Here is a 15,998-nt window from a genome sequence, read left to right as displayed (position 1 = left end):
AGACTTGGTAAGCAGCAATGTCAATGGTAATGACCATGATGACAACGAATCATCGCTGCTCGACTCGTCCGATTCTCTGGAAGAAGAAGAAACAATACAGCCAAAGAAGAGCCCGCAACGCGGCAAGCGTAAAAAACCGCCTGGTAATATATATATATACAAATATGCTATTCAAGCTTGCCCTTTTCTTAACACGGTACTTGCTAATATGTCTAAAACAATGCAAGCAGTTGTCAGTAGCAGTAGTAGCAGTGAAGACAATAATGAGAGTGAAGAAGACGAAGAACAAGAACAAGAACAGAATGTCGATGATCGTATTGAAGAAGAAGAAGAGGAGGAGGAGGACGTAAAGGAGGAAGAGGAGGACGTAGAGGAGGAAGAGGAGGAAGAGGAGGAAGTAGAAGAGGAAGACTTTGGAAAACCATCTGAGATTATCTCGAGCCGTGCCATGACCAAACGTCAACGAGCGAAATACTACAATGAACAAGAAGATGAAAAGTACCTTGAGCTACCTATGGGTAAATTATATCTGTCATTTGGTTGGAAATGTCGTGTGTGTGTGTGTGTGTGTGTGTACTGATCGTATCTCATTACTGTCATTAGAGAGCAACAGGAAAAAGAGCCTTACCCAGGAAGAACAAGCATTGAAACGATCTGAAGTGGCTCGACGACGGAAGCATCAAAGTGCACAGCGTGCTGAAAAGGACAAGGTAACCAAAATCAACGGGGTGCCGCCTCCTTTAATACTCGATCTCCTCCATAATGAGTTCTAGCTAACAATATGGCACTCGCTCATGGTAAATCCAGGAAGATACAATCAATCGACTGCTCAAGAAACAGGCCAGCAAAAGCAAACGGATAATCAAGGATGACCAAGACTCGAACCAGACCAATACGCCGGTGAAAATGACACCAAGCAACAGCGTACGCTACACGAGTACGAGCGCGGGAAGTCAATTGTCATTACCTACAAGCTTGCTGGATGAACTTACCAATAACTGCATGCAAAGGTAAAAACTGCAATACGAGGATTATGAATGTGCTGCATTCGCCCTGATACCGTGGGTTTGGCGATCTGGTAAACAATAGTTGTTAATAACCCATCCCCCACCCGCACCTCACTCTTGTCCCTCTTTTTCCGCCATAGGTCGGTTCCACGCAGAGTGACATGTGTTATCCACGGATGCAAAAACGAGAAAAAGTACATTGCAAAAGCAAGTGGCAAAGCCGTCTGTTCATTGGAGCACTATAAGTTGGCAGAGCGAACATGAAGAGAATATATGCACTGTTTTTTTATGTATAATATATATCGTTTGACGCAACAAGAAGAAAAAAAAAACACAGAGGTGAACCTAACTGATATCCAAAAAGAAGCGTCAGTTATCTACTATCTTCCACTATTTCTCACACAGTAATAACTTTCCAACTTACATTTTCCCTCTAACAAATAAATCTATGCACTGGATTTCTTGCGGAAACCCTCGACCTTGTTTTCCTTGACGGCCTTCAAGTATAAATCGGCCAAGTCGCGACAGGTTGCGTCTAACACAGAAACTCATTGAATTAATATACACATACAGAGATATAACAATATGCCTCGTTTCTTAGTGTGGTGGGTTTATATTTACAGTGGTTGACGCCCTCGGTTCTGTAACACTCGTCCAACTTTTGCTTGATAAGACGGGCTTCCATGGCCTTGACCCAGTCATCGCGAATTTTTTGTGCACGAGCTGCGTAGATAGCTACAATAAATATATAGTATTTTTTTTTCGTCAGAATCCGTGTTCCATGTAACATTTGAAGCGACGTTGCTATTGCTGCTGCTATGGTTGTTGCTGCGTTTAAAATGTCGAGAATTCTAACCTTTGCGATCGTTAGGATCGACTTGGTCGAGCGTGGGGACACTATGTTTTTAATTGAAAGGTCCATGGAAATGAGTTGCATTAAATTGACATGAGCGTCTTTCGCTTTACTGTGTGAGATGTGTGTGCACATGTGTATATATATATAAGCGTTACCGTTCGAACTGCTGGTGTTGTGGATATTCCCAATCGGCTTCGGCCATATTACGTTGCAAGTTGTTTAATATGTGGAAAATTCAAATTGTTTTTTTAAAGCGGGTGGCCCGACGTAGTTTGAGGCAGCGACGTCATTCGCTGAAATCGAATTCCGTCTCTTGACGGCCGCTGTGTCACGTTGACATTATGGATAATCAAAGTTTCTTTGGCATGCTTAGTTCATGACTCAAAAAACTTTCCTATAATAGCCTACTCTCGTTTATTATTGTGAAAATAACGCTATGATCATAGTTTTAAATAGCAGCACCCTCACAATATGGGGGGATGGATATGTACACGCACTATAATTCGCATTTAGTGGTAAAAGTTACACTTTTGCAAAACGAAACTACAACGATTAACTTTGAGATTATTATCACGATATGTCAAAAAGTGTGGCCTACTACTACTAGCAATACTATTACTCACACACACAATAATACAGATGATATTTGTTCTTGAGACGGTGTATAATTTTCTTATAAGATGTAAACGCAAAAGTGAGTGCACGACAGTAATTTGATGACAATGTGATATTGCCAACGTAAACTTTTTCTTATACAGACCGCTGTAAAGAGTATATCACCAATATAACTATGTAGAGTACTATAATGCGCGCCAAGAATAATCCATATCGACATTGTGAAAAAACTTGGATAAGCTATCGCATTGTTGCACCCGGGGAGGGAGGAGCCAGTCAGCTAGCCGTCAGCTGGTTGAAGATGTTTGTAACTATCTCCATGTTTGTGGCTGTCACAGATAACGCTGCCTCTATATATCCTACAAGGAAAGGGTAGCGAAGCTCGCATGAGATTGATATGAGCTTCAGTTACTAGCAGCCATGGAAAAGACATAATTTGTGATATACATACTCAAATGGAGCATCAGCAATAATCAATGGCTCAACAAACAACATGTCAAAAAGATTTACTGCTACACAAATTTATTATCATCACTAAATTGTCCACGTCAAGTCAAAACCTCGACGCCGGTTTCGGTAACGAGCATACAGTAGTATGCTCGAATTGTGCTGATAATTTGCCATCCTTGGTGGTAGCCGTCCATCCATCCGGCCTGATTTTTTTTCAAGTTAATGTTCTGTTTTAGACAAATTGACAATTTTTTTTTTCCAGTGGTTTGAATTTACATACCATAACAAATCATCGTAAACACCTTCACACAGCATGGGTTCAATGGTAAAGATATGACCTGGCTTCAAAATACCGACAGCCTTGTTATCTATTCAAAGAATAATAATCATTAGTTCTCCTGTTTGAATGCGATGGAAAATGTGGAAAGTGTATAGGCACTTACTGGCATAATGAGGCACATCGGGAGCACAGTGAAACAATTGATTAATACCGTGTCCACAGAACGCTCGTACTACCGAGAACCCATTTGCTGTTGCATGATCTTCAATAATCTTGCCAAAATCGCGATATCGCATGCCCGGTTTGACTATTAAGAATTAGGCGGGCGATAAAGGTTAAGTATTCTTTTTTTGAGCACGAAAATGACAGCTAATAAGAATAGGAGGTTCTCTACCACGAACAAAGAAACATACCAGCAGCGATCGACTTTTCTAAGCATTCTCGGGTAACTTGAACGAGCTTTTTGGCAACAGGGTTGACGTTATCGCCGACGAGGTAGGTTGCATTTGCATCGCCATGGAAGCCGTTGTAGAAGCAGGAAATGTCAATGTTGAGAAGATCGCCATCCTCCAACGGCCGTTGATCAGGGATACCATGACAAATGACTAATAGCATTACATGTGAGTTGCTAATAATCTTTTTCTCTAATAGTTAAACTTCATCTTTTTATACCTTCATTCACTGATCTGCCATATTTTAAAGAACGATGTTAGTGGCTGGTAACTTGGAGAGATGTGGGCACAAACAAAGAATACGTACGTGCAGCATGATTTGGGGAAATAATGGTAGTTGAGTGGTGAAGGATATGCGCCGCGCTCGATCGTTGCTTCGTGAACAATTCGGTCTATACCAAACGTGTGTGTGTAAGTTCCCTTTCTTGCTTTGCAATTTCCAATTTCCAACGGTATTACGGGTAACAACTAACTTACCAATTTCATCCGTAGTGACACCTACACGAACCGCAGCAGCTGCCGTTTCGAGCACTTCACGCGTGATATGTTTCCCGCGATATTTCTGATCAGCCTCTCTTTCTTGCAAAAGCATTGCTGCGGCATCAAAAAGCCCATTCCCCGGTCCCCCCCACCCTTTCTAACACTGGGTAACGTTATAGCTTTATAGAAAGTGGTGTATAGAGCCATACCCGACAAGCTTCTCGGGTCGCTTGGATTTCCTCTGGTGACAACACTCTAATCTTGTTTCGAATCGGCGTGAATTCGGTTTTGGGAATGCCCGTTTCCGCATATTCTGGTCGCTCAATATGTTCAGGGATTTGACAGCGAGGAGAAAGCGGATAGACTGGACGTAATTTGCCAGTATATCCGAATGCTGAGAAGGGATCGTATTTTGCTCCTGATTAACAACAAAAAAAGCATTGTTAATATCGACGACAAACTGGTACTAAAAAGATGGCCAGTAATTACCCTTGTTTGCTTTATGTGCTGCTTTATGAACGCCCTTCAAAAAGTTTTAATTCATTTCATACAAATCAAGCGAGCGAGCAAGCGAATCGAGTATCAATAACTGGTTTTAAAGTCAATGCGCTAAATCAAAACAACGGATCTTTTTTTTTGCTTAAATTACCCAGCTCTTTTTAAAACAGTCTTGCGAGCAAAAGAAGAACCTTCTACAACGTTTTGCTTCAAGCAAGTCGGGCATTGCAGATTGGCTGCCTCCTTGCAGCCTAGAGACGAAGACGTTGTAGTTGACATAGTCTGTCAGAATCGCGCAGTATAACCGGGCAAGTAGGGAAGGCGAGCAAGCTCTGTCAGTGCAGCTCTGTCGTGCTCCTTTTTGATGTTTTGAGAAAGAAAGCTAAATTATCAGTACATTCGTCAGTTGCAAGCCTGTCAAAGCGCGAGGAATAAAAGAATTAAGTTCCACTTATTCAATTTTTGAGAAAACGTACCCAAAAATTATAGAAATTCACCGTCTTGAAATATGTTGAACAGGCCGGGTACATGCTCAAAAAAAACAAAATGTACCAAGCATAACAACTCGAAAAGAGCATGGTTTGATCTGAGGAGATAAAGTAGAAAAGTATGCTTTCTTGATTGTGTTTGTGGTTAAAGAACCTGCTTAATATATTTGCGACAGTAATATGAACGTATATGAATGATCGGCCTCGCTGTGTCTCTGCGTAGATAGGGAGAAAGTTCTGCAATGTACTTTCTAGTGTCCGTTGTTACGAATGTATCTGGCTCGTTCGTGTCGTAATTGCTGACTACAGTACGATAATATAGAAAAGAAGAAAGCGTAGTGAGAATATGACGTGCGTTCCTTTAAGCTTACCGAACCAGATCCTGTTTGCGTCATAATATCGGATAAAACGGATAACGGAGAGAAAATCGCAAGCTTAAGGTTCTGTGCATTTGGAGGGTCTCTATTTAAAGAGCATCTCCTGACATGCGTAAAAAAAGAATTTAAAGTAAAAGATCGAGAAAAAATCGCAAGCTTAACGTTCTGTGCAATTGGAGGGTCTCTATTTAAAGAGCATCTCCCAAAACGCTTAGCCCACTTGGAGGGTCTCTATTTAAAGAGCATCTCCTAACATGCGGAAAATAGAATTTGGAGTGGATGATCAAGAAGAAAAATACAAAGCCGATGTTTCGGCTTGTATGAAGCCACAAGGTGTTCATTAAAAATCCAGCCTAGTCGAAGAATGGGGCAGGTCTATTTGCACACACCCTCATGCACACCCCCAATCACACCTAGGCAGGATTTCCGTTACACACCCTGCTGAGCAAATTACTTTGGTCATGCACATTCTTTATAAAGTTACAGTAATGCAGCTTATTCCTAAAGCTATGCGAACTTGCAATGAAGAAATCATTCAGCATAACGTATATGCTTGAATAGATTATAAATAAACACGTCTTTTCCTTTCATCATTGTATATGGTTATGACGGACAGTTATCTTCTTCTATCTATCTTCTATCTTCTTTATTATTAAAATTTTTAAAAGTTAGCTGAAAAATCCAAAAAAGGAAACTCTCATCCATGTAAATTCACAGACAGAAAAAGAGAAAGTAAATACTTACGCAAAGCATTCCCCAAATTCATGGGGGACCTCGGCCGCACTTTTTACCCGTGGGCTCGGGAAAATTGTAGATGAAGCAGGACTTACGCCCGGAGGCTGCCTGAGTAAAAAAACAGCCGTTCGCGTGAAACGATGCAACATCCGAAGATGGGTCGAGACAGAGGCTACTAGGAACTGCGAGAGAAAAGCAAAGGGGGAGGGAGGGGAGGGGAGGGGGATAAACTATATGAAGAACGCAATAGACGCTTTTAACGACTTCCTGGGTCAGAGCAAGGGGAGGAGGGGAGGGGGGTATAAAATATATAAAGAACGCAAAGAAGAAGATGAGGCTTTTAAGGACTTCCTCAGGTCCAAGTCAAAGCAAAAAGCACACGCCACCGTCCAGATGGATGGATAGATCTTGACCACTGCCGATGGACTACTTGACAGGTCGGCTTCTAGGAGCGGGATGACAGTGGAGCATCAATCTTGACTAGCATGGAGGTGTCTGTGCACTATCGCCATTCCGAGAAACGAAAGAGATGAACAGATAATGGGTAGTTAGTAAAACACACACACACGCACACAAAAAATTCTATCGTGCTATACTTACCCATACTTTTACTATGAGACACAGGAGAACCGAACACACGGCCAGAGCAGAGCAGAGAATCGCATCCAAGATAGAAACACTTCTTCTAGCTGAGAAAAAAAAAGATCATTAGAGGACTGCACCCACTGTGCTATCTTTATATTTGACACGGCATAACCATTCTCCTCCATCCCAAGCTGGATTCAGCTATACTTACATTTGTTTTGTCGTTTTACAGCAAAATTATAGACAGAGAAAGATGGGGTTTAAGCCAATCCAAGTTCAAACAGATCACCGCAGAGCCATCCTCTATTAGAAAAAAGAAAACATCTATGAGCAGCTGCATACACTTTTTGACATGTCACGGCAGACATCTTCCTGGTTCTTCAAACACGCAAAGACAAACACAAGCACAGCGATACTTACTATTATGACATCCTTGGCTTGGAGGAAGAGAGCCTTGAGTTAGAGAGAGGAAAAGCAAGAAGGGGATGACCAATTCTGAAAAAAGAATAAGAGAAGAAAGGGGAGGAGAGAAAGAAAACTTTTTTGAGAGACTGCCATATTGCATACGTCATGGTCAGGAGCCCTTTCCCGTCACGCTGCTGTACACACTGCACACCTTTGACGCATCATCCCCAACACCCATGCCATCCTACTCACCTATCATACCAATGTTCAAGTCCCCTTTTGCTTATACTTACTATCTGTTACTTGTCCGCAGGACACAATTAATCCAACCAGCATAAAGCGAAACCTGAAGTAGAATGAAAAGAAGAAAGATCATGAGCAGGCAGTTCTGAAGATGCAACTATTCCTGACACGTCATGGCATCAGCACCTCCAACAGACACTCGACTTCTCTCCAGCTCATCCTCACATTTCATTCCCTACCGTACTTACAGTTGTTGCTTATGTTTAAGGGTGGGGTGCAAACAACAAACCGAACCAACCATTTCAAAAAGTCAGAATCCTATAGTAGTAGCAGAGAAGAAAGGAGGATAACATTAGCGACTGTATGCTGTACACACACTTCTTTAGACACGTCGAAATTCAGATCTTCTTTCGTATATCACATCCACAAGCAAAACCTCAAAGTACACTTCACACTTTCCATATTGTACTTGCTCTTGCATCTGCGCTTTGAGAGCCAACGTGAGGGAGAGATGGACCAGGTTAAGACGAGAAGAAGGTTTGTGTCAAAAAGAAAGAAAGTGAGATAAACGGATTTTGAGATACTCACAACCGGTTTCATACGCTCTTCTCACTCACCAACATAAGCATACACTCTTCGATCCTCTAATCCGTTCCAATGACACTCACATTGAATAGCTTTGGTTTAGAAAAGTTGACGAAGAGGAAGAAGAGCCCCATGATTGCTGCGGCCGCACGGTTATATAGTAGTAATGAACACAGCATTTGAGCCAGTTCAATCTATCCAATCAGATTGCTCTCTCACGTTTATGACGCGCCGAAATGTGTGGCTCCTCCAGATCAGGAAATTTGTTCTACATGAATGTATGACTATGTGAGTAGACGGGTATCGCATCGAGGAAAGACTCAAGGGGATAACCTTCATTAACACGAGATGAAGCTCACTTCACGTCCTTCATCATATGAGAAGTGTCGTCGCTTTAAACACGCTGGACACAAGTATCAATACAAGTATCAACGTATACGTACAAGCGTATCCAAATCTCATGAGACATGACGATCCCGCGCTTGCCGATGTTCCATTTGGTAAAAAATTATGGTCCTTGGTGTTGACTTTTGCCAGGTACTCAACATTGTATCCTCTCTTCTACTTTGCATGTTTTTTACTATTAAGCGGTAGTCCCACAGTAAAGTATATGGTAATAGGTCCTTCCAGTGATACCAAATGCGTCGCGCTCGCAGATCGTACAGCAGTGCTTAAATCGCTCATCCATTTGGCCCAGCGTCACCATCCACCACCTGAAACCAACTTGCGCGTCCAACAAGCTGCCAACACCAATGATGCAAATGAGCTTCGCGAGTTTGCGCAATATTTTGATTTCGCATTGGTAATGGTGCTGAGCTGTTCGTGCCAACCACTGATGACAGAGTCCGGCTTCCAGATCGAATGCTCATGCCATATTACAACATGTACGAGCTCATAGAAACCATTTACGGCAACCTCAACGCACCACATATGGATCGTGATTACCTCATCAGTCGCTCTATCTTGACTTCAAAGAATGTCGACGTTACAGCACCCAACGAACTGATACTCGAACATTTCCCAGGCACTGCACACGAATTCCAGAGCGCTGATACACTGGATGATCCAGAAGATCAAATGACATACCCACCAGAGCTTCTCAATGCAATAAATCCATCCGACCTCCCACCGCATTTGCTAAAACTCAAAGTCGGTTGCCCAGTCATGCTTTTGAGAAACTTGCACACCCAAAGTGGTCTCTGCAATGGGACACGGCTGATCGTACGCTCTTTCCAGCGATATGTACTTGAAGCTGAGATAGCCACTGGGCCTCATGCCGGTAACATTGTCTTGATCCCTCGTATAACACTCACACCATCGGAAACACGCTCCCCTACCCAATTTAAACGCACGCAATTCCCTGTTCGCCTGGCATTTGCAATGACCATCAATAAGGCACAGGGTCAAACTTTTAACACTGTTGGCCTCTACTTACCTGAACCTCCGTTCACGCATGGTCTACTCTATGTAGCCATGTCGCGCGTCCGCACCCCATCATCTATAAGAATCATGTTAGATCCCGAGAACTCAAGTATCGCGGGTCAGCAAGGCCAAAACACCCGAAATGTTGTTTTCCATGAAGTTCTTCTCTAATTCTCTTTATCTTCTATTCTCTTTATTATCACCTATTCTCTTTTTTATTGCTTATTCTCTTTTTTTTCTCGCCTATTCTCTTTTTATCAATATCACTACATCATCTTTGTCAACACTTTTTTTCGCATTGCATTCTAAACTGGAGATAGTTAAGTATCCAACTTTGACGACTTTCTATGATAGGCTACTTCTCACTGCACAATGATCTTGCTTTTGATTTTGAAAACAGACAATAAGCATCTAATACCAAAACATTGATCCAACCTCGCTCGACAGGGGGGTTTGGGGGTCAAGGGGGGAACCCCCTTGCGACGCGTTTCCGTTGAATGACACGGAGCGAAGCGAAGGGGCTCATTCATCCGAGCGAAGCGAGGAAGGACCGCTAGTATTATGTAAAAATCCAGGAACACCTGAAGTGATACAAACGCGCTTTTATTTATTTAAATTTCTACCTACCTCATTACTGCTCATTTAAACGCAATGTCAAAAACAATGAACTCAATTCCAGAAGAACTTAACACCGCATGGGATGGATTCGATGCCGCAAAGACTGCTTGATATGCATGGGGCAAAAAGAATGGTGTCTCGTTGCGTACTATTAGAAGTAATAAGATGGGAAGTAAGAGGAAGCTCCAGATTGCTTGCAAGCATTACGGTGAGCCGGTCAACAAGGGCGTGTGTGAAGAGCAGAAGACCACAAAAAGACAAATGGTTATTGTAGGTGACAAGGGCGAGGCCATTGCGTCATCCAAGGATAAAAAGATCGACACTCGCCAAAGGGACTCCCAGCGGTTTGGTTGCAAATTCGAAATGATCCTTCGTCCTTTGAACCAGACCAGCAACCAATGGCACATAGTCTCTTTTTATGATGGCGGCCACAACCATGAGATGGCAAACGAGCTTTCTTCGTACCCAATGCTCCGTCGACTCGATCACGATGAGGAGGTCGCTATGAAGATGGTACAAGCGCATGCAACCAACAAAGCTGTATTGTCGTATCTTGCCAGCAGGAACAAGATTGCCCATCCTAAGGACATCACGAATCTTCGTCAGCGCATATTCAACAACGACCCAGACCATGCAATGTTCCAGCTGATCAAAAAGCTTCAAGAAAACGATTATGAAGTCCAATGGAAAGCAACACAAGAAGGTGACAAACGCTTTTTGCAGTCTCTCTTCTTTGCGCACAGATCGGCAATCGCACTCGCTCTCCAATTCCCGGAAGTTGTTACCTTGGACGCCACTTACAAGACAAACAAGCACCGGTTGCCAATTATCAACATTGTTGGAACTGGCAATATTGGATATCCCCAATTGATGACTTTCTGCATTGCTGGTTGCTGGGTATCAGAGGAAAACAATGACAGCTACGATTGGGTGATTCGCAAGCTTCAAACTGTCGTTTGGCCACTTAATCAGTTGTCGTCCCCTGGTGTGTTTGTAACAGACAGCGAATTAGCTTTGACCGGTGCTCTCGACCGCGTTTTTCCAACGGCAAAAAAGATTCTATGCAAGATCCATATACGACGTAACTTCAGGGTCAACCTACGAAAGCTTTTTGATGTCAAGGACCATTACGAGGAACTCGAAAAAGCTATTAATTTTATAATGGCTAGTGAATACCAAGACAAGTTTGACGATATGCGACCCACGATTTCGAACGATAAGCTCGAAGAAAAGGCAATGAAGATGTATGAGGAGGCTGCTCAAAAGGCAAAAAGACCCGACGTTGTCATGGATTATTTGCAAAGGTGTGTAAGATTGAATAAGCACGGATTTTTTGGCCACTTGCTACTTGGACTTTAACATGTTTTTCGCTATACAGAAAGCTTGCTTCAAAGAACAAGTGGGTAGGCAATTACCTCACCCATGTAAAGCATTTCGGAAACGACAGCACAAACAGAGTCGAAGGGACGCATGCCAACATGAAAAAGGCAATCATGTCTTCAAGTGGCAATCTCCTAATTGCCTTTACGCAGATTGACGAGTTTTATCGATTGAAGATTTATATCTTATAGTAATTATATTGACTCGTTAGTGTCGAGACTCTTACATGCTTTCTTTTTTATAATAGAATTTGAATTGGGAGCGACAGATTGACAAGGAAAGTTTTGGCGGAAACTCGCATATCCCACCACAGCAAAAACAGCGTTTGGCAGCTTTGGAACGTAAAATTTCCAAGTTCGCTTTCTATGCTATCCGTGACGAGCTAACAGTCAATAATCCGTTAAAGACTGATCACTGCCGATGTGCAATCAAGCATCATTATGATATTCCGTGCTGCCATATGCTTCCATCACAGGGTGAAATCCCCTTAAGCCTAATTCCCAGACGTTGGCACCTTTATCCTGAGAAAACGGCACCTCAAGGTAGTCATGGGCTGTCATGTAAAAGCTGTTTTTACTTGCCATGTAGCTGATTCTTGTAATCATTAGGAGAACCAAACACAACAAGCAATAGGAATAGCAACATTTTGGCGATGACTGGTCCATTTACAGCCCCAAGCCTGGAATCGCAAATCGAAGCAGAGCTCACACGCCTCAACAATCTTCTACACCGCTTTCCAGATAACCAACAACGTGCAACTCTCCTCGCGCACCTACGATCCATCAATGATGAAATGTTCATCGATGCTGAGCAGCTTCAGCAGCCAAAATCAATTCCCAAAAGCACCCAAAAAGCGCCAAGCAGCAGCAACAAGCGTGAGCTGATCGCTTTAGAGCATCAAGACTCTCAAAGCCGAAAGAAAGCAAACACCGGCATTGGTCGTGATGCTGCAGCAATATGGTAAAGTTTTATGCATTAAGATGTGTAGCCACCACTTTATTTCAATTTTCACAATCTATAGGAATGGAAATATGGAGCCAACAACAAATGAGGCGAACGACACAATACCAACTACCACATCTTCAAACAACATGGCACTCACCATCCCTCCTCCTCCAAAAATTCGCTTTGAACCTAGTCTCAACCTTGTTTGCAAATGGATTCCTCCATCAGCTGTTAAAATGGTGCATAATCCCATGCCAGATGGTAACTGTGGTTTTCGAGCCTTAGCTGTTGACCTGTATAACACAGAGGAGCGATATGTCGATGTCAAGATTAAGATGCTCGATCAGTACCTCTCCAACGCCAATACGCTTAACCATTACTATGACAAGGGTCGTTTACTTAAAGTACTCGATCCTTATTCAAGTGAATGATTCGTCTCACCGGAATGCAGTCAAATTGCCGCTGATATGTTCGAAACGCCAATCGTTATATATGGCGCATAATCGCACATTTTCTTCCCTTTGACAACCAACCCAGTACATGCCAAGCGCACCCACCCGATCGTCCTGCAGCTTATTGGAAACCACTTCATACTCGTTATGACAAACAAAGACGCAGCTATCCAGTGGCCTGAAATATTCCCTGAGGGTCGTGGACCATACAAAAGCATTCGCGATGATCCTTGGTATCCCCTATTTGAAGATTCTTTTGAAAGGTCTATTTGACCGTTTCCTAATTTCACAATTCCCAATGACGAAGAAGTGCATCCCATTCACGCATCTGATTCTGAGGGCAAAGACTTAACTACCTGGAACAGAAATAATTAGTCAGCTACTTAACACTTGATCCTCTTATTTTCTCGTACCTTTCTGACTTCCCTTCCACTTTCTCTTTTTAGTTTTTTTTTCGCTACCACCTTAAACTTATATTAATAGACGAATCCTGCATCAGTTTTCTTTATGCATTCTACCATTTCTCATCGGCCAAAAGAGTGTGAGGGGGTGTGCACGAAAGAAAAGTCAGCGGGGTGTGTAACGGAAATCCTGCCTAGGTGTCATTATGGTATGGTGCAGCTCATGAGGGGGTGTGCAAATAGACCTGCCCCATATTTAAGACGGTGAATTTCTATAATTTTTGGGTACGTTTTCTCAAAAATTGAATAAGTGGAACGTATTTCTTTGCTATTGCAACTGACGATTGTACTGATAATTTTTATTTTTCTTTCTCAAAACATCAAAAAGGAGCACAGCAGAGCTGCACTGACAGAGCTTGCTCGCCTTCCCTAATTGCCCGGTTATGCTGGATTTGGCAATGAGTTTGATATATTAGGGAGCTTCGAGAATAAAAAAAAAATTCGCGCAATTTGTTTATGCCTTTTTTTTCTTTCTTTATTCTTTTTACTGCGCGATTCTGACAGACTATGCCAACTACAACGTGTTCGTCTCTAGGCTGCAAGGAGGCAGCCAATTTGCAATGCCCGACTTGCTTGAAGCAAAACGTTGTAGAAGGTTCCTTCTTTTGCTCGCAAGACTGTTTCAAAAAGAGCTGGGTAATTCAAGCAAAAAAAGATCTGTTGTTTTGATTTAGACGCATTGACCTTAAAACCAGTTATTAATAATCGATCCGCTCGCTCGCTCGCTTGATTTGTATGAAATGAATTAAAACTCTATGAAGGGCGTTCATAAAGCAGCACATAAAGCAAACAAGGGTAATTACTGGCCATCTTTTTAGTACCAGTTTGTCGTCGATATTAACAATGCTTTTTTGTTGTCAATCAGGAGCAAAATACGATCCCTTCTCAACATTCGGATATACTGGAAAATTACGTCCAGTCTATCCGCTTTCTCCTCGCCGTCAAATCCCTGAACATATTGAGCGACCAGAATATGCGGAAACGGGCATTCCCAAAACCGAATTCACGCCGATTCGAAACAAGATTAGAGTGTTGTCACCAGAGGAAATCCAAGCGACTCGAGAAGCTTGTCGGGTATGGCTCTATACACCACTTTCTATAAAGCTATAACGTTACCCAGTGTTAGAAAGGGTGGGGGGGACCGGGGAATGGGCTTTTTGATGCCGCAGCAATGCTTTTGCAAGAAAGAGAGGCTAATCAGAAATATCGCGGGAAACAGATCACGCGTGAAGTGCTCGAAACGGCAGCTGCTGCGGTTCGTGTAGGTGTCACTACGGATGAAATTGGTAAGTTAGTTGTTACCCGTAATACCGTTGGAAATTGGAAATTGCAAAGCAAGAAAGGGAACTTACACACACACGTTTGGTATAGACCGAATTGTTCACGAAGCAACGATCGAGCGCGGCGCATATCCTTCACCACTCAACTACCATTATTTCCCCAAATCATGCTGCACGTACGTATTCTTTTTTTTTGTGCCCACATCTCTCCAAGTTACCAGCCACTAACATCGTTCTTTAAAATATGGCAGATCAGTGAATGAAGGTATAAAAAGATGAAGTTTAACTATTAGAGAAAAAGATTATTAGCAACTCACATGTAATGCTATTAGTCATTTGTCATGGTATCCCTGATCAACGGCCGTTGGAGGATGGCGATCTTCTCAACATTGACATTTCCTGCTTCTACAACGGCTTCCATGGCGATGCAAATGCAACCTACCTCGTCGGCGATAACGTCAACCCTGTTGCCAAAAAGCTCGTTCAAGTTACCCGAGAATGCTTAGAAAAGTCGATCGCTGCTGGTATGTTTCTTTGTTCGTGGTAGAGAGCCTCCTATTCTTATTAGCTGTCATTTTCGTGCTCAAAAAAAGAATACTTAACCTTTATCGCCCGCCTAATTCTTAATAGTCAAACCGGGCATGCGATATCGCGATTTTGGCAAGATTATTGAAGATCATGCAACAGCAAATGGGTTCTCGGTAGTACGAGCGTTCTGTGGACACGGTATTAATCAATTGTTTCACTGTGCTCCCGATGTGCCTCATTATGCCAGTAAGTGCCTATACACTTTCCACATTTTCCATCGCATTCAAACAGGAGAACTAATGATTATTATTCTTTGAATAGATAACAAGGCTGTCGGTATTTTGAAGCCAGGTCATATCTTTACCATTGAACCCATGCTGTGTGAAGGTGTTTACGATGATTTGTTATGGTATGTAAATTCAAACCACTGGAAAAAAAATTGTCAATTTGTCTAAAACAGAACATTAACTTGAAAAAAAATCAGGCCGGATGGATGGACGGCTACCACTAAGGATGGCAAATTATCAGCACAATTCGAGCATACTATGCTCGTTACCGAAACCGGCGTCGAGGTTTTGACTTGACGTGGACAATTTAGTGATGATAATAAATTTGTGTAGCAGTAAATCTTTTTGACATGTTGTTTGTTGAGCCATTGGTTATTGCTGATGCTCCATTTGAGTATGTATATCACAAATTATGTCTTTTCCATGGCTGCTAGTAACTGAAGCTCATATCAATCTCATGCGAGCTTCGCTACCCTTTCCTTGTAGGATATATAGAGGCAGCGTTATCTGTGACAGCCACAAACATGGAGATAGTTACAAACATCTTCAACCAGCTGACGGCTAGCTGA

General features: G+C 42.4%; 5 protein-coding genes across 5 annotated transcripts; 3 read left to right on the top strand and 2 right to left on the bottom strand.

The window, feature by feature from the left end:
* Positions 1-448: 448 nt before the first annotated feature.
* BDB00DRAFT_883989 (PAPA-1-like conserved region-domain-containing protein) lies at positions 449-1,271 on the top strand (the record flags this gene model as incomplete). The annotated part of the gene is made up of 4 exons (XM_053128288.1): positions 449-518; positions 604-710; positions 808-1,010; positions 1,163-1,271. 4 exons carry the CDS (start codon positions 449-451, stop codon positions 1,269-1,271), a joined length of 489 nt encoding a protein of 162 aa, XP_052977123.1.
* Positions 1,272-1,432: 161 nt separating this feature from the next.
* On the bottom strand, positions 1,433-2,166 carry BDB00DRAFT_835706 (uncharacterized protein). The gene is made up of 4 exons (XM_053124417.1): positions 2,019-2,166; positions 1,864-1,904; positions 1,629-1,742; positions 1,433-1,542 (listed from the first exon to the last, which is right to left on the bottom strand). The coding sequence occupies exons 1-4, from the start codon at positions 2,063-2,065 to the stop codon at positions 1,454-1,456; spliced, it is 291 nt and encodes a 96-aa protein (XP_052977122.1). The 5' UTR covers positions 2,066-2,166; the 3' UTR covers positions 1,433-1,453.
* Positions 2,167-3,031: 865 nt separating this feature from the next.
* On the bottom strand, positions 3,032-4,252 carry BDB00DRAFT_789935 (methionine aminopeptidase, type I; the record flags this gene model as incomplete). Its single annotated transcript, XM_053120916.1, has 7 exons — positions 3,032-3,131; positions 3,209-3,296; positions 3,372-3,515; positions 3,622-3,813; positions 3,881-3,894; positions 3,968-4,052; positions 4,138-4,252. 7 exons carry the CDS (start codon positions 4,250-4,252, stop codon positions 3,032-3,034), a joined length of 738 nt encoding a protein of 245 aa, XP_052977121.1.
* Positions 4,253-12,664: 8,412 nt separating this feature from the next.
* Positions 12,665-13,097, top strand: BDB00DRAFT_835648 (uncharacterized protein). Its single transcript, XM_053124416.1, has one exon. The coding sequence runs from the start codon at positions 12,673-12,675 to the stop codon at positions 12,850-12,852; it is 180 nt and encodes a 59-aa protein (XP_052977120.1). The 5' UTR covers positions 12,665-12,672; the 3' UTR covers positions 12,853-13,097.
* Positions 13,098-13,841: 744 nt separating this feature from the next.
* BDB00DRAFT_768003 (peptidase M24, structural domain-containing protein) lies at positions 13,842-15,726 on the top strand (the record flags this gene model as incomplete). The annotated part of the gene is made up of 9 exons (XM_053119707.1): positions 13,842-13,996; positions 14,153-14,408; positions 14,554-14,620; positions 14,706-14,790; positions 14,866-14,879; positions 14,947-15,138; positions 15,245-15,388; positions 15,464-15,551; positions 15,627-15,726. 9 exons carry the CDS (start codon positions 13,842-13,844, stop codon positions 15,724-15,726), a joined length of 1,101 nt encoding a protein of 366 aa, XP_052977119.1.
* Between the last annotated feature and the right edge of the window lie 272 nt (positions 15,727-15,998).

This window comes from Zychaea mexicana (genome assembly GCF_025766255.1).
Source record: "Zychaea mexicana strain RSA 1403 chromosome Unknown BDB00scaffold_65, whole genome shotgun sequence".
Taxonomy (NCBI): domain Eukaryota; kingdom Fungi; phylum Mucoromycota; class Mucoromycetes; order Mucorales; family Lichtheimiaceae; genus Zychaea; species Zychaea mexicana.
The sequence above is the reverse complement of the archived record's forward strand: the minus strand, read 5'-3'. Positions and strand labels throughout refer to the sequence as shown.

Excerpts from the sequence above, each read along its gene's own strand:
- BDB00DRAFT_835648 (XM_053124416.1), top strand. The coding sequence starts at position 12,673 with ATGCCAGATGGTAACTGTGGTTTTCGAGCCTTAGCTGTTGACCTGTAT.
- BDB00DRAFT_835706 (XM_053124417.1), bottom strand. The coding sequence starts at position 2,065 with ATGGCCGAAGCCGATTGGGAATATCCACAACACCAGCAGTTCGAACG. Across the intron at positions 1,743-1,863 it reads CGATCCTAACGATCGCAAAG|CTATCTACGCAGCTCGTGCA; the intron begins GTTAGAATTCTC and ends TATTTATTGTAG. Across the intron at positions 1,543-1,628 it reads AACCGAGGGCGTCAACCACT|ACGCAACCTGTCGCGACTTG; the intron begins GTAAATATAAAC and ends TTTCTGTGTTAG.